This window comes from Perca fluviatilis, chromosome 22 (genome assembly GCF_010015445.1).
Source record: "Perca fluviatilis chromosome 22, GENO_Pfluv_1.0, whole genome shotgun sequence".
In the NCBI taxonomy this organism is placed as follows: Eukaryota; Metazoa; Chordata; class Actinopteri; order Perciformes; family Percidae; genus Perca; species Perca fluviatilis.
The window spans coordinates 1,384,134-1,405,303 of record NC_053133.1 but is presented as its reverse complement, the minus strand read 5'-3'; the positions used below and the strand labels follow the sequence as shown (position 1 = coordinate 1,405,303).

The 21,170-nt window shown below is 39.1% G+C and overlaps 1 protein-coding gene across 1 annotated transcript in view; it reads left to right on the top strand.

The window, feature by feature from the left end:
* si:dkey-225n22.4 (collagen alpha-1(XXI) chain) overlaps positions 1-21,170 on the top strand; it is a 92,788-nt gene that overhangs the window by 42,972 nt on the left and 28,646 nt on the right. The window contains exons 19-21 of the mRNA XM_039789599.1: positions 12,371-12,424; positions 19,980-20,024; positions 20,124-20,177. Coding sequence (XP_039645533.1) covers positions 12,371-12,424; positions 19,980-20,024; positions 20,124-20,177 — 153 coding nt within the window. The remainder of the gene's footprint in view (positions 1-12,370; positions 12,425-19,979; positions 20,025-20,123; positions 20,178-21,170) is intronic.

The following is a 21,170-nucleotide window of genomic DNA, read 5'->3' as shown; positions in this document are numbered from 1 at the left end:
CAGTTTGACTTGCAGCCATCCTGCTCAGTAATTTGGGACTTTTCCTGTTATCATAATAAACTACTTTCCCCCCCCACCAAGAATCTGGAAGTGCTTTACACCAACTGAAGGGTGGTGGTACATAGGGAGCTGAAAACAGCACACAGTTGGTGCCCATGTGTGGATGGGTGTGGGGGTGTGGGGGGGGGGGGAGGGGTGTGGCAAATGTGTTTAGGAAAGACTAAACTGTTAACTGTTGAGTTACTTTTGAAGAACACAAACTCCATCCAACTGGTCAGATGGTCTAGGTCCCGATTTTAGCCTAAGCTCCTTTATTCATAGTTTTCAGTCACTTTGTTTATGCTGTTGGATTGCATTTCATTATGCAATTCTGTCTGCCATCGGACACGATTCTGGGAACAAGATGGCTTACTAGCGCGCAAACATTAGAACAGGCTTGTCTGTCTTCGGTTTGTGCGTCCAATTGAACAACAACTATCTGATATTTTGAATACAGTGTGGTAAAAGTTGAGCTGACTCGTCACGGACAGTTCAGAGCAGCTTCTTTTTGCCCTTCAGGTGGGCGTTCTCATAGTGCTGTGACGTCACGTGAAAACTATGAATTGCACCATACACTATAGTATTGGCCCTCAGACTGAAATAAGTCAACTAGTACAAGTTTGTACATGTACAACTATATGTGGTCAACATTTGATTACCAAAGCTTTGGTTCAGTGTTGATATCATGTTTACAGTAGGCTGTTTCTAGATCATTGCTTCTATTGCATCTTCTTTCATGAATGCATTATGTTAAGATAAAATACACAAGACTTCTATTAGACTACATAAGACTGGCTAGACTGCCAGATGCTTAACTTATCACACATTCCTGGAACAATCTAGTCTTGACCTGACCCGGGTTCCATAAAACAGGCCACAAGACTAACAAACACAATTTCTTCCTGCAACGTCAGGGAACATTGAGCGTCCTAATGATCAACAGTAAACAGCCTGCCTTTAACAGAACACAGCAACGTGTGCTGTAAAGAGGACTAATTGCTTGTTGAGTGTAATTTTGCGGTTGAAAGGTCAGAGTTTAAATGCAGACCTCAGATTATCTGTGAGATGAAGTGGCTCTTACTTCCAGTTAATAGAGAATACTGGGTTTATGTGTCCAAGTGTGTTGTTATTGACTGAGATTTTGTTTTAGATTAACCGCAGACACTTCATAACATGTTGGATGAGACATTAAAATCAGTGATATGTTTATCTCACACTGATCACTCTCATGCTTTCCCCATTATGACACAACGCAAATCATATGGCACGAGATCCAATATGTTTGTAATGAATCAAATTTCCCCCTGTTTTGACCAAACTGGCCAGTTATGAATCACTGAATCAAACATATAAGGTATTTTGGCTGCACTTATTTGAAGTATTTTGTGTGCACATGTTAGCTTTTCTCTAATATTTGTTGAAGACTGACAAGGACATTTATTTTGGAGCAGTCTGAATATAAATACTCCACAGGTGAGCTGAGAGCGTCACAGGTCTATCAAGGTTTCGATTCAGCTCGAGCACAAGAAATCATTTTGAGTAGTTACGTCTTTCTGAAGTCACAGTGAGGCAAATTTGGAGTCTTTTAGGCTGATTTCACAGAGGCAGAAACTCATCATCACACGGCTCGATCAAATTAGCTGTGGTAAAAGACTTCCACAGACAACACGTCTGTTGATGATGCTGATCTGGCTCCGGGCTGGGCATGGATTTCTTTGACTGTTCTCAGTATTGACTTTTTTTAAACAACAGGGTCCCACAAAAGTGAATTCCAGTGTGTGTTGCCTTCTGTTAATTGCCCAGTTATAATTATTTCAGCTTATAACAGTCCCATATGAAATTCATTTGTTTTGTGTTGCAACTGATTTTTTTTTTTTACTGTTTTTCCTAAGTTTAAAGGCACTTGAACAAGGTTTTTTTTATGAATATAAATCCAAAACCACTTGATACTTTCAGGGCCAATACTAAGATTTTGTAGACCTATACTTAGGTCCATGTCCCCTCAATTAAAAAAAAGGTTGTGTTTTCACATTTTTTATTATCAAACTGTTAAATTACATTGTCTATAAACAGTAAACACTATTTCGTAAGTGTGACATGGTCTTTTATGGTCTTTATCATGGAATGAATGGAGCTGCATACAACCACTTGTTGTCACGTGACTTAAGTTTCACACTAAGGTCACATGACAACAAGTGGTCGTAGGCAGTTGTACCTACATAAGGCCCAAGAAGTGCTTTCCCTACCATGCCATTTGGTCGATGTTTTGATATGTCTATATCCATGACGTTCTACTTACAGGATTGCTCAGTTGCAACCGGAAATTCCGACGGATGTCCTTCTTTTCAGCTGGATGTCCGTTATCTTCCACTTCCTTTGTGTTGTAATTTTAAACTCTGGTGGATTTGTGAGGACTATGGTTAACTGCTCCTCAGATCGCTGCAGGGTAAATCCAGACAGCTAGCTAGACTATCTGTTCAATCTGAGTTTTCTGTTGCACAACTAAAACAACTTTTGAACGTACACATGTTCCACCAAAACAAGTTCCTTCCCGAGTCCGGCACTTAGCGCCACCCTTGACGATTGTGATTGGTTTAAAGATGCCAATAATTCTCCCTTCCCGGAATGCTGTGTGGACTAGCCAGACCCTCCTCTGCAGTGCTGTGGTGGAAGGTCTGGCAATGCGAGACTAATGTAAAAATCCAGGACTTCGCCAACAAATTTGAACATCGACAACTTCTCAGTCCCTCCTCCCTTTCTGCTGCAGCCCAAACCGTCTCCTAAGCCCCTCCCACACAACGGAGTTTGACAGAACTGCCGGCATGTCAGACAACATGTTCAATAACTAAACACTAACACAACGTTAACTTTACTCACAAACAGTAAAACGATGCTAACTAGCAGGCTACCGTCAGCCATTTCAGCATCATATCAGACCGACCACTGTGCTAACGTTACTATCATCCTCACCAACGTAGCTTTGTGGACTTTACAATAACCAATGAAAAATATTAAGAAATGTGGCTACGTCTGCATCGTTCTTCAGATCTTTAAAATCCCGGAGCTCACGCCACCTCTGAAAAGCCTCTCCAATATTCACAGAGTTTTGGGAAACCTTTCTGCAGCTCGTGCGCAGGGAGGGGGGAGGGGAGAACGCTCTTATATGCGTGTGCGTGCCTGAGCAGTGATTGACAGGCAGATAGACCACCCTGTGGCCCTGACTGGAGAAAATCGACCGGGAGCGGTGGAATTTTGCCAATCGCACTACAGGCTGTAGGTGGTGCCAGAGGAGCTGGATTTTTTTAATATTACATAATTCATGTAGTTCTACTGGAACATAGGGTCAGTTTCAGCAATATGACAGAAAGTTAGTTTTATAAGACTTACCTACTGCCTCTTTAAATGCTGTTGCAAAGCCTTTCCTCTCCAGCCAGGAAACAATTATGGTCTTTATTCATATATTAATTGTTGGCTTAAAAGAAATTAGAACTTAGGTCACGTCCTCAGTATTGTTTTTGGGAATTTGGGGATTTTAATGACCTCAGGAGGAGTTTACATTATCCAGTTTTTAAGGCTGATTATTTGAAACAGCATTTAGACCACCATGCAGGGATAGAGAATATAACTGGAAAATTATATGAATTAATTTATCAGAGAAAAGTTTTTTGGTGTCTAGTCAAACATTTTTTAGGGAGGATTTGGACTCAACTTCAGTATTTGCAAAATCCTGGCTACAGCAGTGAAATGAATGTGTTATTTTTAATATCACAGATGTCTTTTGACAGTATTGTAAAAGTGTCCCATTGGAATATGGCTTGTAAATACTGCTGTGTAAGCCCAGCATTAATCCAGTTCCCATACAACTGCCAGGTGGAGAACACCCAATCATAGTAAAGTACGGAGGGGGGAAATCCAGATGTTATCTGTGGAGAACCAAATTAGCTCGCAGTGTGGTCACTGCCTGAGGAAACATCTTTCATCGACTGTAAATAATTTATGTCCGCCCATCCACGACAGCGCCATTGAACGTTAATGAGGCCTAAACTTAGATATACTGTGTAAGGCTTAAGGCTGTCAGCATGGTCTTTAATCACACACTCCCACACACATAAAGCTCTCTTTCAGCAACATACTATACATCATCTTGTTTCACACTCAAGTGAAACAAGTTGAAGATGATCAGCCTTGTGGTAGGTATAGGTCTCTTATTATCATGCACTGAGTTTTCTACACCCCAAATTATGGATTTTCAGATGCAGCTGTGTGAGGTTTCAATGTGACAGAGGGATACAGATACTGTATATAACATATTCCTTCCCTTGAATTACTAGTAGTATAACTGTTACCTGTAACGAGACCTTTGGAAAGATGTTTTAGTGTTTAAAATGGGAATATTATACAAATCAGAGGGCAGCCACTGTGTTTATTTTTAACCCTGTGCTTGTAATTTAGTTAAGTTTCGAGACCTCCTGACTACATATGTAAGGTACAGCTCTTCAGCCTGCAGGCTGTTAGACCTCCAAATCATCAGTTGTACAGAAAAAGTACAGATGTACCGCAGGGGGGTCACAGGGGTAGAGAAAAAATACTGATGTGGTAAACAGATCACTAAACAGACGCTCACTTCAGGAACAGATGAGAAAATTGTGCGTCGCCACGTTGTGTGTTATCGCGAGAACGTGACGTACTATCGTGAGAACAAGGTCACACGCGTGTATAAAACAAAAAGAAAAAAAAAAGGTTGGGTTTAGGAAAAGAACACAGGGAAAGGCTTTAGTAACACAAAAAAGGGACAAAAACACATTTAGGAAAACAATAAACAGTTGGGTTTAGGAAAGAAACATTGTGGAAGGCTTAAAAAAATAAATAAAAATAAAAAACGGCTGAAAATCACCACACGCGGGACGCGATCCCATCTCTCCTGGGTGAAAGTCCTGTCCCATCCGCTGACTTACGTCCCTTTATACTACTCACTACGGTGAAAGTTCACTCGTAATGCAGGTCAATGGCGGGCGAATTGCGTTGATAAACACGCTAAAAAGCGATTATGCGTCTTGATAACACGCCAAAATGGCATACGAATTGGCATGTCATACATACGCCACTTCATGAGATCAGTCTGCAAAACATGTAGACCTGATGGGCATACTCCCAGGCCCTCTCCAGGATCCTTGTGAGAATGAATCTCTTCAATCTGAGGTTCGACTATTGGCCGAACCTTCCTTTCCAGCACCTTGGAGTAGACCGTATACGGGAGGCTGAGAAGTGTGATACCCTTGTATTTGGCTCACACTCTCTGGTCCCTCTTTTTGAACCATCCTAGACAGCCCCTCCACACCCAGAGCTTTCAGCATTTCTGGACGGATCTCATCAATCCCTGGCTTTTTAAATAAGCAACCAAACAAAGATTCACCAGGGAAAGGTGCACTGCTAATGTCGGTAGCATCAGTTGATAACTAATTAGCTGCTCAACTGTAGCACATTAAACAGAATGTAAATGTACTTCCACGTTTCACTTGGGTCCGGTTTAATGCTGATGTGGTCCTTACTCGATAATACTAACAACACACTCTGTCCATGACATGGTGTCAGTATCGCAAGTTTGTTTTCTTTGTCTTTCATTCCCCTCCTGGGGCTCAGCTTGCTATGTGCCATCAATTAAACACACTGTAGATGTTGACGTTATTTTGACTACAAAAATGATTAAATGACATTTCAGTTGGAGTTTAAAATGTTCAAAGTGACACCTAACATTTTCTATGCTGAAAAGGCCTTTTACTTTAAGAACCCTTAATGCCCAAAATAAAATCTATTTCCAGAACTATACATTATACTGAAGACATGTAATAGCTGTACCATCACCCATCCATCCATCCATCCATCCATCCATCCATCCATCCATCCATCCATCCATCCATTATTAAACTATTTAATGAGGTGATTAATCATGGTGATAAGAAGGTGCTGTGCTACTTATGTACTGTAAACTGTAAATACGTAGAGTGAGGGAAATGAGGCACATCCCACGACACATACAGACCCCCAACCCTAAACACACACACACACACACACACACACACACACACACACACACACACACACACACACACACACACACACACACACACACACACACACACACACACACACACATATCTAACACACAGGATACATTATTTGTAACGGCAGAGAGACATGCTTTCTGAGGTAGTGACATAATGTGAGGTTAGAATTATTTTTTTTTTTTTTTTTTTTTTTTGGTTGGGGGGAAAAAGGGGGGGGGGGGGGGGGGGGGTAAAAAATTATAGAAAGAAAAAAAAAAGCATGGTATAACAAGTATGGGGGCGAGAAATATATGGTCTATATAATTGCTTTTATCGTCAACAAATTGATTGCAAATGGTTATATAGTTATCTAGATTTGGTGGAGGAGGCTCTGGTCTTTGAGCAGTTATTAGTTAAATTAACAATACCAAAAGATTAGCACACAAGGAGGTAGGGGTGGTGGAGGAAGCTGCAGAAGGCTGTGGAAGTTGTGGTTTTCCTAAAGATGATTTTCTGGTCAGATACATTGACGCATTGTCCCCAACAAAAGGTTTGAGACCAAGGATTTTAGTGCTGCATTTGTCAGTCATGGGTACCTGGTACCCTGTATGAACACAAGCCTAGACATGTACAATAAATGTCACTATGTTTGAAGGGGGACACATTTCTCAGAAACATCTCCCAAGCCACAGCTTCCAGCTCCTCCAGGACCCAGAACCCAAGGTGTTCCCAGGTCAGATGGGAAAAGTAATCCCTACTGAGCATGTTCGAAGTCTTCCCTGGGGTCTCCTACCAATTGGACGCCTGTAAAAACCTCTTAAGGGGGGCGCCCTGGTAGCTCACCCAGTTGAGCATGTGACCCCACGTACTAAGGCTCACTCCTTACTACAGTGGCCCAGGGTTCGATTCTGTCCTGCGGCCCTTTGCTGCATATCATTCCCCCCCTCTCTCTCTCCCCTTTATGCCCAAAAAATAATCTTTAAAGAAAAAAACTCTAAAGGGAGGCGTCCTGGAGGAATTTTTGTCAGATGCTACCTCAACTGGATCCTTCTTGTCTCTTTCTTTCCTTGTTTCCTCTCTGTCTTTATATCTCTATTCCTGCTAATGCTGCGCCAATTGAACCTATCGATTTTGTGTTCCATCATACGCTCACTCGTGAACAATCCCCTGACATATTTGAACTCCTTTGCTTGGGGCAGTAACTGAGCAATTGACACTGTTTAGTTTGATCCTCTGTTATAAAGAATATACTCTATTTTGATATTGTATTGTTCTGCTAGCTGTCTTTATATTTTATAGACTTTTCTTTTAGATCCCCTACCAGAATTCATTCAAGTCTAGTTAGGCTCAGAGATGTCAAGCAGTCTCTTTAGTCTTTAACAATATGAGGCAGAGGGAAGTAGGTTAGTCCGCTCACAGATTCAGCCGATCTCAGTGCACTTGTCTATTTTCTCTTGTTCTAGGCACCCAGAAATGTATGTCATCTTGTCATTTATTGGGCCGCGGTGGGCGTCTTGGCTGTGTAATTATGAGGTCTAGGGGTTTATGTGCGTAGTGCGGCGAGACACTTCAAAAGAAAACAGACGCAGTGGAGAGCTAATTCAGTTGTTTCCTTACTGCCAACATGCAGAGTTCTGCACTTAAAATATATGTTGGTGGGATCGGGTAACCTCTGTGTCTGCAGAGAACACTAAGAAAGTGCTTTAAACCTCATGGTGTCATGTTAGAAGGCCAGCAGAGCACTGACGTTTGTTTTGGATTAACCAATTAAAAAACATTTCAAGACTATACACGCAGTCAAAGACAGATCTTAGTTATTTTGCCTACTTGTCTGAAAATCTTGGGACATGATCATATTTTTATCCATACTGGGAATTTTCAGGATTGCTTTTTTTTTTTTATCAAGTTAATTAAATAATCAAGTTTAATTCAATTCAATTGTAAGTGGCCCCCAGTGGTTAGAAAGCATGTCTATCATAATGTTAAAGCAAATTAACATCTGGCGCTCTATTTTTCCGAATCAAGGACAATCTGCCCAGTGTGTCGTCGCCAGTGCCAAATCAGAGATGGGAAGTAACGAAGTACAAATACTTCGTTACTGTACTTAAGTAGATTTTTCGGATATTTCTACTTTACTTTACTATTTTTTTTTGTGGCGACTTTTTACTTTTACTCCTTACATTTTAACACGAATATCGGTACTTTCTACTCCTTACATTGTAAAAATTGGCTCGTTACTTTAGTTTTGTACAAGAGGTCGTAATGTCGGAGAATAGCGCGGACACGCGCCTCACACCGCGAGCGGGCGCGTGCGCCACACAGAAAAAAAAGGGAGAAAAAAAAGAGAGCGACCGCTGTCCGGAGGATAATCAGTTGAGATGGTGTGTGTGCGTCCTTGAGAACTGTAAGTAGTATAACTTATGTTGTCAGTTCATGTAAGCCTGTTGTTGTATTGGTCTATAGTTCCTGCACAGTTAAAGTAGGTTAGCTAGTGATTTAGTTGTTTGTGTTCTTCACCTGTTAGCTAGGTTTCACGTTGCTTGTAAAGCATCAAAAGAGAGAAGTTGTCTCTGTCCGTGTTTTACAGACACACCTGGGGGGGGGGGCGAAGTTTGAAACCAGCATCAGCTTTAAATACGGTCCTAATCTAGTCCTCACTAGCAAGTTTCAAATAATTTCACTGGAGTTACCGTTATTATTTTTCACGTGATCAATACCGAATTCAATCTAATTGGATGGGAATATACTGTAGGCTACGTTGCATGTAACGCACCACTACAAGACGACTCGACAGATTCGGCCGCATTCTGCATTCATTTGCGGCAAATAATTGCAGCATGATCGTGGTAACATTAGCACTAGTAGTATGGAGATGGGCTAGGAGGCATCAAGTATGACTCCTGGCCAATGTGCTGTGTAACTCTAAAAGTATAACTTCTTAATTAATCTATGTTTAGTAATTCATATTGTGTCCTTTATTTTCTTTCTATATTTGAGCACACACACATACATGTAGATTCCTTTAAATGTTAAGGGGACGATTAAAAAAGAGAAACTGGATCTGTGAATTCTCACAGAATCACAATTTAATTCATATCTTGCTAATCAGTCAGAATCTTATTAAGCTGGAGTCCCAGTCTCTGTAACAATAATCATATATGTGATGTTTGGCAGACATCCATTTAAAATGTAGACCATGGCATATAAAGAGCCTGGTTTTTATGTCCACTGAAGTTTCTCATCTTGCACTCTAGTAACGTGTGTGGTCCAGGTAGCTTTGCATAAAAAGTGGTTATCATTCGCAAGGCTACTTTTACTTTTATACTTTAAGTACATTTCAAAGCCTGTACTTTGTTACTTTTACTTAAGTAAAGAAGTTAAATCAGTACTTCTACTTTTACCAGAGTATTTTTTAACACAAGTATCTGTACTTCTACTTAAGTACGGGAAGTGAGTACTTTTGCCATCTCTGTGCCAAATGCACTTTTAGTAGTTTCATGGCCAGGCACCTGTGGTGCACTTGGATGGGGTGGTATCACAAAGAATACATTATCATACAATAATAGCTGGCCGTGTTAGAGGCTTTGACTATCATGTCCAGTCACAATTTACTACATTTGTTTTCTCTCATTCATAATGCACAGACAGTTTGGGAATCCTGTGGAGAGTTTTCCTCAGAGGACCTGCAGAGTTTCACATAAGAACATACATGAATATACATGACTACATTTAAGTTGAATTCACAAGATCTGAAAGTCATCATGTTTTCTGTGCTGTCTGTTTCATTACCATGAACACACACACTGTAGTTTATTTGACTCAATCCCACATACACCGTCCCGCTGACAGAAATACTCAACTGAGCACCAATAGGAACCAGTAGTATCATTAGGTGCCAGTTGGCTTGGTGGTTATTGGGGCAATACAAAATATTATGCATATTATAAGAGCCATTTGAAATGATTAATCACATTTTTCAATAACCAAATTGTACTTTAAATGCATCAATAAAGTCCCCAGTGTCCACTCAGCCAGAGCAGCTCTGGTCACCTGGTTAGGAATGCGCCTCACGAACCAGGTGTGTGGTGTAACATGTAACAAAATGTCAGCGGGGACTGAGGTCTAGGATGAGTCATGGTTTGGCATCGCTTATACCATTAAGATCTTAGCATGCAAGTTTAAATCATTGAGCCAGCTGGCGTTAGCCCGCTTTATTAATTCATAGCAGGCTAGGTTGCTAGCTTTAGTCTGGTGCATACCTGCTAGCTGGCTAGTAAGCTAGTTTCAGAGTGCAGATATCCAATCCAGAGAAACAGGAGAGAACTGAACACCCCGAGATATTCATTTTTCATGTTTGATTTATTTATGGATCTACGAAACACATTGAATTCAAGAGATAACATGTTGGAATGAGAAACCTTATTTTTTAACATGAACCCGACCCCCCAAAAAAAAAAACTTAAAAACTGCAACAACATTAAATGGATGGCTTAAATATACTGTTAACCAAAGCTGGTGTTTATGATGATTTGTGAGTCCACAAAAGCCAGAGAAAATATGAAGTGGTGTGTATGTTGGGACACTACAACATCAAGTTTGATTTTGATATATATATATACATACTGGGAATATCATGTAACTTAACAAATGAATGGCTTGCAGTACCAGAATATATTTTACAGCTTGTTATACATGTTCATCGCCAGTGGCAGTGTATTACCGCGGGTCAAACTGGAACACGTTCACATACCACTTGCGTCGTAATTCTTTCAACAAACATAGTTAACCAGTAAGAGAGGTCTTAGAGGAAAACCAAGCAGTGGATTTTGGTGTCTTGTGTGTTGCGTTGTGGCTTAAAATGTGTTTGTTTGTTGCTGTTCATTTCTGATTTAACAAGCTGCCGCCTCACTGCAAGATCTCTGACCACAGGACTCGCCTGGTGTTCATGCGTCAGTATCACTGCCACAGATAAACTCACGACACGCCATATCCAAACAACTCCCTTAGATGCTAGTAGCACGGACAAATGGAGTTTTCCTGTGTGACTTACATACAGTATGATACAATAAGAAGGATTTCCAGGTAAACGAGCAAAAGTGCCAAACTTTGTAATGCAGTGTATGAATCCAAACGACCGCAGTCCTCTGTACAAGTATGTTTTTGCATAGTGTACACTTGTTAAAACCACCGCCTTTAACAATAGTAAAGAAAAATATTGCATTAGGTTTTAAATTTAAAATGAGTCTGTCTCCGTTGAGCAATGTTCACAATTAAAGACTGCAGAAGCTGGTAATTGGAGCCATCCCAGGTGTCCCTCACATGATCTTTACTGAACCAATGTCTAAAAAAAAATGTTGCACATATTTCAAATTTGCAAATGCTAAATATTCAAATTAACAATTATGTTCTCTCATTACAACTGACTGACTTTTGTTTATATTACATTAGAATAGCTACCCCTAACCCTATTTATTAATAGATAGATAGATAGATAGATAGATACTTTATAATGATCCAAGCTTTTTCACAGATGTGAGTTAAAGGAGAAATCTCTTTAAAGGAAAAAGGGTTTAATAACATGTGTTGCTAATCGAATGTGACCAGTTTTAGCACAAACCACTAATTACCTTATCATCATCATAAATAAAAAGAAATCGCTATTTCTATACCTCTAACAAGGCTCAAAATAGCATCACACTTTGTTATAAGCTGGTCACATTCGATTAGCATGAAAACATATCCCAGAGAACGGTCGACTCGGTACACGTGTTATTAACCCCTAGGTTCATTATGGGCCAGATTTCTCCTTTAAACTGGACTTTCATTAAGTTTTACACTTGTCACAATTTATAAAAGTAAGAAAAAACTAACACTTTTAGTTCCTTGCGTTTTTCATGGTGTCCCTGTGACTTTGGAGGGAAACAAATGTGGTACATCTATGATGTATGGGCTATTCCAAATGTTTTGCAACTAAAGAAAAGACTAACTTTTTTAATTTCAATGATTATACGTTTTTTTTCACCGTGTACAAAATATGATTGTCATAGAAACTTATTTATACAGATCATATTGACATTGTTAAATATTGGTTATCGGTATCGGCTAACATTTTCATATCGGTGCATCCCTAGTTTTACTCTTATGCTCTATTCAGTTGTGTCTTCTTTCACAGGAATATGTGAATAAATGATGATGATCAGATACTGTAAGACCAATGCTACCCTGCGGGACTCATCACAACACCACTTGTAAGGTAAAGGCTACCCATGTGTGTTTTGTGTCCTCAGGGAGAGAAGGGATTCAGCGGTACTGCTGGAGCAGCTGGAGCTCAAGGCGCCCCGGTGAGTTGATACTGATTACAGAATGCTGCATGAAGTGATTTTACAATGTGTGATATCTGTCAGGGGTTGAAGGCTTCAGTTATTTGATATTGAAGCTAAAACACTTCTGTGTAATGAATATGCAGCGATTACAAGTCAGAAACAAATTATGATGACAGATCAATGTAGCAATATAGACTGTTAGAGCATAATTCACAAAGTGCTCAGTGTTATAGCTCCTGATGAATGCAGAGGCAGACTGCTTACAAAACACAATTCCTGTTAACTCAGCATTCTGTAGATATAACAAGCAACTTGTTTTTAAATGGTCCCATAAAGATTTCAAGGACAGAGTAATCAGGACGTAAACATGAGAGCTCGGATTCATTGTCACTTTTACACAGTGTTGTCTGCTAGTAAACTCACTGCCCACACACACACACACACACACACACACACACACACACACACGCATACATGCAAGGGCAATGAGCAGTCAGGCTCGATTAACTGCCGAAAGAAATTAATTAATATGGCAAAATGTTCTATTTTTTGCAGTCCATGCTTTCTTATTAGGTCGTTATGACTAACTAACTATCCATACTGGAAGCAGAATGGTTTGTAAAAAAAATCAGTTAAACCTAATAGAAAAAAACTCGTTGACCTTATTTTTTTATAGAACAAGGCCATATCTGGATATCCTGTGATATTTGTTTTAAAATCCACTTTATAGGAGGTAGTGTCTACAGCAAAGCACACGTACAGATGTGCACAAACACACAAACTAGGGGACTTGTTTTTTTCTGTCTTTTCTAATTACACAGTTTTCAGTACTGATATCCAGACACCCAGTTTGTCTGGATGTAGATTGCACACGCTGTACAAAATACTGTGGACTCCCATGTTTACATGTGCATGTGAACACACACAGACCTTCACAGGTCCACAGTAGCAGACAGCGTCGCGTGCAGAGCAGCTCCCCACTGCATCCCAAAACCCAACCCTGCCTTCTCAATCAAGCTGATGTTTGCATGGAATACTGGGAAACAAAAACTGTGAATGCAGGTTTTATGATTGTAAATAGTTTTACTATATGACATTGTCCCGCTTGTTATTGCCTTGTAACAGAGGCTGCATTAAACGGTCTCTGTGTTCATTTGAGTGTGTTTGATCATCAAACATAGACACAACCAGGCAAACAATGCCTATATGTATGTAGTCACAAATGCATCCCTGAATGAAGGATGATGAGCAAAGCTGAAATGATCCAAACAAATATTGTAATACTGTATTATAATATGGGTTTGTTGCCTCTCTACAAGCAGGGTTAGAGCTGATGTCTTGAAAGTGCTCATATTGTGCTTTTTGGCTTTTTCCCTTTCCTTTATTGTGTTATATATCTTTTTTGTGCACGTTATAGGTTTACAAAGTGAAAAAGCCCAAGCAGAAGTGAGATGTCTCACTCTGTAGCTAAAACAGAGAGCTCAACACACAGGGTGAAAAGAGGAGCTGCAGCAATGTGCAGTACAACAAATATATGGTGTTTTTTGAAAATTAAACCATGTACACCTATTCTGGTACAACCTCTAAATACAATTATGAACCTGAAAATGAGCATAATATGAGCACTTTAAGTATCAGAGGATGGCCAGGCACATTTAATATCTGGTATACTATATGGAATGATGATATGATAGCAAGTGATGCTCAGATGTTTTAAACCTATACCAAATCACACTTTTTTTTTTAATTTCTTTTAAAAAAAGAAACAAAGCTAGTTTTTTTTTGTGTGCTACAATTTGTGTTAAGCTAGGCTTAACATGTTCTGGCCCTATCTTTGTCCTAAATGCACAGAGATATTGATAGATAGATGACAGTCATCCCACAAGAGCTCCAGTGCACACCTGTAATGTCCAGATTGACTCAATCTTTTTGTTCAAACTTCTTTGGGCAAACAAGGGGTGCACTGCCGCTACGGGTCTTCTAATCTGATTTTGGATTAGATGAAAAAAAGGTGCAGGCAATTTATTGAAATGTCACACTAGAGGCCCAGTCACATTAGCATTTAAAACAGTCGCTGTGTTCGAAATCACTTCCTCGTCCACTTATTCACTCCCTATATGTTAGACAATCAAAAGTTTACTTTAAATTCACTACTTTAAAGGCACTACTTTTTTCATCCCATTTGGGTGTTTTTTGAAGACACTGTATCCTTCAAAAATTCGCACTCAGAATTCATACATTAAAATAAAATGCTGTCCAGTAAAAACAATGCACTATATAATAAACAGGGAGTGGCTTCATCACTGTGACACTGTAAGTGAAAGTTTGAGACAATATTCATTAATTTTGATAGCATCGTGAAAATCTGTGGATCCGCTCATAGAGGTGAAGTAAATGTGCCATGTTATTCCAAATTTGCAGAACTCTAAAGTGAATGTATTTACCATTGCCCAATAAGTAAGTCCTGCATTCAAAATTATACTGAAGTAAAAGTACAAAAGTGTTGGCATCAAAGTACCAAAAATAAAAGTACTCATTATGCAGAATGGCATTTCACAATCATGTAGGTCTATATTATATTACTAAATTATAATTATTGATGCATTCATGTTTTCATCACTTTAATGCTGTAGCTGATATAGGTGGGACTTATTATTGTATGTACTTTTTTGTTTTATGTAGCTTAATCTATAATATTACATCATTATGTATTAGTTGGCTTGTATTTTGTATTAATATTCTACATTGTAAATCGGCAAAGTAACTAGAGCTGTCAAAGTGGAGTGGAGTAAAAAGTACAATATTTGTTTCTGAGATGGTGTCAAGTAGAAGTATAAAGTAGCATAAAATAGAAATACTCAAGTAAATGTAATTAGTTACATTAAACCACTAGAGACCCAGACAGTCCCAATAGAAGGAAGATATCATATTGATTTTATATAACTCAGCAGTTGATACAACTGGTAAACTTACGCTCTGGCTAGCGATCAAGCTAGCTAGCTACACAATTTAATTACTAACTCATTAAGCTACGAGCAACACCTTTTTTTCCCAAGGACATGAGAACCCTTTGCAGTGCCACTATATATATATATATATATATATATATATATATATATATATATATATATATATATATATATATATATATATATATATATATACAGAGATGGCAAAAGTACTCACTTCCCGTACTTAAGTAGAAGTACAGATACTTGTGTTAAAAAATACTCTGGTAAAAGTAGAAGTACTGATTTAACTTCTTTACTTAAGTAAAAGTAACAAAGTACAGGCTTTGAAATGTACTTAAAGTATAAAAGTAAAAGTAGCCTTGCGAATGACAACCACTTTTTATGCAAAGCTACTATGCAAAGTTACTAAACATAGATTAATTAAGAAGTTCCCCATACTTTTAGAGTTACACAGCACATTGGCCAGGAGTCATACTTGATGCCTCCTAGCCCATCTCCATACTACTAGTGCTAACGTTACCACCATCAAGCTGCAATTATTTGCCGCAAATGAATGCAGAATGCGGCCGAATCTGTCGAGTCGTCTTGTAGTGGTGCGTTACATGCAACGTAGCCTACAGTATATTCCCATCCAATTAGATTGAATTCGGTATTGATCACGTGAAAAATAATAACGGTAACTCCAGTGAAATTATTTGAAACTTACTAGTGAGGACTAGATTAGGACCGTATTTAAAGCTGATGCTGGTTTCAAACTTCGCCCCCCCCCCCAGGTGTGTCTGTAAAACACGGACAGAGACAACTTCTCTCTTTTGATGCTTTACAAGCAACGTGAAACCTAGCTAACAGGTGAAGAACACAAACAACTAAATCACTAGCTAACCTACTTTAACTGTGCAGGAACTATAGACCAATACAACAACAGGCTTACATGAACTGACAACATAAGTTATACTACTTACAGTTCTCAAGGACGCACACACACCATCTCAACTGATTATCCTCCGGACAGCGGTCTCTCTTTCTTTTTTCTCACTTTTTTCTGTGTGGCGCACGCGCCCGCTCGCGGTGTGAGGCGCGTGTCCGCGCTATTCTCCGACATTACGACCTCTTGTACAAAACTAAAGTAACGAGCCAATTTTAAAAATGTAAGGACTAGAAAGTACCGATATTCGTGTTAAAATGTAAGGAGTAAAAGTAAAAAGTCGCCACAAAAAAAAATAGTAAAGTAAAGTAGAAATATCCAAAAAATCTACTTAAGTACAGTAACGAAGTATTTGTACTTCGTTACTTCCCATCTCTGTATATATATATATATATATATATATATATATATATATATATATATATATATATATATATATATATATATATATATATTACAGTACAGGCCAAAAGTTTGGACACACCTTCTCATTCAATGTGTTCCTTTATTTTCATGACTATTTACATTGTAGATTCTCACTGAAGGCATCAAAACTATGAATGAACACATATGGAATTATGTACTTAACAAAAAGTGTGAAATAACTGAAAACATGTCTTATATTTTAGATTCTTCAAAGTAGCCACCCTTTGCTTTTTTGATAACTCTGCAAACCCGTGGTGTTCTCTCAATGAGCTTCATGAGGTAGTCACCTGAAATGGTTTTACCTTCACAGGTGTGCTTTGTCAGGGTTCATTAGTGGAAGTTTTTCCTTATTAATAAAAAAGCAAAGGGTGGCTACTTTGAAGAATCTAAAATATAAGACATGTTTTCAGTTATTTCACACTTTTTTATTAAGTACATAATTCCATATGTGTTCATTCATAGTTTTGATGCCTTCAGTGAGAATCTACAATGTAAATAGTCATGAAAATAAAAAGGAAACACATTGAATGAGAAGGTGTGTCCAAACTTTTGGCCTGTACTGTACATAAGCTTGTTTCCAGTTCAATAACATGGTAGCAATCTTAGCCATATTTAACAATGATTTGCCAAATTGATTGTTATTTGAAACTGGAATTCAGCTTGTAAGCAGCAAAGAATGATACGCTTTTAAAGCTTGTTAGACTGACCTTACAACATATAGGACTAAATGCTTGGTTGGGTTCTCTTGTGTGAATTGTTTTAGACTTGATGGCATTTGGTATTACAGTATTTTCCAATGACATTAGTCCGGCGCAGCTGTTGTTCAATCCCAAATTGAAAGTCTTCTTTGTTACTTTCTCCTCTCCCTACCTCATCTTTCGTCCTACCCTCTCCTGTTCTGCCCTCTGCTCACCTCTGGGTGAAGGTATGACGCTGTCTCGATAACCGGGATCTGCTAAAGACAGATCATGTATCCCTATCCATCCACAGACTTGCGGGTATGCTGATGAGAGATGGATGAGTAAGACGAATGTTATGATGCAGGGCCCCCGTCACTCTAATGTGAATTATTTGCTATCACCCTGATCGGTGCTCATGTTTTCTCCAGAGAAACGGATGCATCTCATATCTCAATCACTTTCACCATCACCACCAAGAACCTAAAAAGGCACAGAACTTGAATCAGTGTTAATAGTTTAGTTTTAATCCCAGTCAATCCACACTGAAATCTAATATTCATTCCACATCACCTTGCCATGATCTGACAAACCATTTGGATTGAATTAAAATTGTCTATTTGGCTTTTCTGAGATTAAAATGTGACATTGACTGATATCTTTGACAAACAGACTCAGAAAGGAAGACAGAGTACACAGGAAGTTGTCGTGATGTTAGAGAAAAAGCCCCGATGTTGTTACTGAGGTAAAGCCACCGTGTCAGACACCCACTGATATCCGGATCCATCAGACTACTTTAAACCCAGAGCATATCACTTATTTTACTTTATCGCACATACACACACAGCAAGCTTATCTGTAGTGGAATCATCAGTGCAGGTTCACATAGTCTGAACCCAAAGCACGTTGATCCTCCAGTATGATCCATTTGGATTTGTATAACAGGGAGGGAGACTTTAACAGAGCCAAAGCCTTTAACTTTTCCTAGATCATAGTCTAACATCTGTTAGCTGATGCATTAGATGACAGGACATACCATACTGTAACCCCTATTCATATTTACTTAATGAACTTATATCAGTACCATCTCCTGTGTTTAAAGACAGTTTCCAAATTGTGGGGATCTACTTGCCAAGACACAAAAATAGTAACAGACACTTCTCTTAACATTGGTGCACATAATTGGATATTTCCATCAATCTGTTTGAGGAGGATTTCAAATTTTAAAAGAAAGATATTAAAAGGAACACCAGCAATTTAAAAAAGCATTTAGATATTACCGAAAAGAGTTTTTTAATCATTAAAAGCACATGCAATAAACAGTGACAAATTTCACATAAATGAATTGCGGAACTTTCTTTGCATCCATTATATCCTGCAGCAGAAAGCACAAAAACCTGTACTGCCACACAACGCCACACTGTATGGTTCCATGTCTGTCTGTCAGCCTTGTTTTACAGCCCACTCAGTTGCCTTTAGTTTTCAGAAGTGTGTAACCTCTAATAGCATGTCTTGAAATAAGCCATGTGCATATCAATTGTCTGTAGGACGATGGACACACAAAGTGGCTATTTGTAACTTTCAATTTGTGTTAATTCTAGCGGCTCCTTTGGACAACCACATCGCGTAATCTGAAGTTAGTTTATGAATTAAATAGACATATTACATACCTGAGGGCCAATTCGGAGTCGGTGTTAAATCATTTACAATCCGGTAATTGTCTCCATCTGTTGAAAGCCCGACCGAGTGTGACTCAGGTTTCGCCAGTCGTCTTTCACTTTCTTTTTTAGCTTTTAGCTGTTCTTTGTTTATTTCCTTTTCTGTCATGGCCCTGCCCCAGTATCAGCCATAACTACAGCAGATAACTTCTAAAATTAAATTAAAATACAATTAGGCCTATATAAAGAAATCTCCTGCTACCTTTTACCTGCATACTCACTTAGGCAGGCTTTTCCGGTCTTACGCCGAAATCTGTGACCCGTCAGAATGTGTGCTCTGTAGCGCCATCTACCTGCCGAAAATCATTTTGTGACTTCACAGGAAAAATCGGACCAGGGCCTTACTAAAAACTATATGAAACTAGCATTCTTTTCACTGTTAGTCTTGTTTGCTGTTACATGTCATTTATGATCATCAGATGGAACATTACACAGTTTCAGAAACATTTAAAAGTTACATATAGTCAGTTTAAGAATAAGATGACAAGCTTACGTCAGGCCATTGATGAAAAGACCAAAAAGAGCTCAGAATAATGTACAGTACAGTTTCAAGGCAACTGAGCAAACATGATTATGAAGACTGTGTTAAATGTTTGAACGCTCCAGAACAAGCAAGTAGGTGGACCTTGGACAATTGGCAATCATAGCTATATGCTTCCAGTGCAGACACTGTGTGCATCCAGCAGAGGTTCAATGATTGGACTTAGGTGTGAACACACATGGTCACAGAGACCACTGAATGTTTAATGGTCTATCAATATTGTATTCGAATGAGGAATGTTGCATACCACAGCATCTTGACACAGTGTCACAATAATAATAATCTCTGTCAAACCCTTACTGTGTCGTCTACAGGGTGTCCAGGGACCTCCTGGCGAAGCTGGCCCAAAGGGACATCAGGTAAAATGTGATCTGACTGAAAGGAACTTGTCAGAATGGTTGGTGAATTCAATTCATTCCCTTCAGTTGTTTATTTTCTGTTCTTGAATGTATTTTTAGGGAGAGAGAGGCTTGCTTGGGCCACAAGGACCACCTGGACTAAATGGAACTCTGGTTGGTACAACATCATCACTCTTCAGTTTTCTTCAACATGCTGAAATGATTCAGTGATGATTCCCAGTATTTGTACATCATTTGTTTCAGCAAACACAATTGCTGCATGGGTTCATGTCACCTGTTACTGTACTAGTGAGTGTCGAGGCACTTTAGCATGTACATTCCATGCATTAAGGTTTCAGTATGCTAAGTGCTTTTCAGATCATCAAACAGCATCTGAAACCCCCTTCTGAATGAGGAATACATAGTTTTTGTAACTCTATGAAAGCCCACTTAGTGCAGCAAGTGGCCATGTGTGCAAAGGTGTTAAAATTAAGCACGGCTTGAACTTTTCTTTCAATGTCTCTGTTTAAAAAAAAAAATTGTACTGTTACTTCCGTCACATTTTGTGTATACAACCGAATGAACACTATGAAATAGGGAAAAGCTGTCAGAAAGTGAGCATTTGGAACACTATAAACGCTCTTAGACACGGCCTATTAAGTCTATTAGGGACATCCCACGACCTAGTTTGGTGGAAGCATATTGAGGCCTTGAGCACAGTGAAGCTCTTTGCTGGAAGGTGAAAAGAAGCAGCTGGCCACATGGAGGTAGCACATGTCTCTGAATTTGGTATTCCAAATTGGGAGAAAACTGTAAAGAAATCCCCTGCCCAAAACAAATCTTGAGTAATTAAAGGCTATTGACTATTGTCCCAATTGGCAGTGGAAGAGGGACATTTGGTCAAATGTTACCTTGTCCAAGAAACCTAGAAGGGGCCCATACAATCAGCTCACAAAGGCTTGCCACGACTGATCATGGTACAGATCCTGCATGCCTACTTGGCCCACATTAAATCCTTATGGGATCGAAACATATACAGCATATTCCAAATTGTGAAAATGTGAAAACAGGGTCCACCTGTTTTCACATTTGTCTTTGAGCAATGTAGCCTTAGCTCCAAGACTACAATTCACATTACTGTCTCTGCAGTGGGCTCATAATGGGATC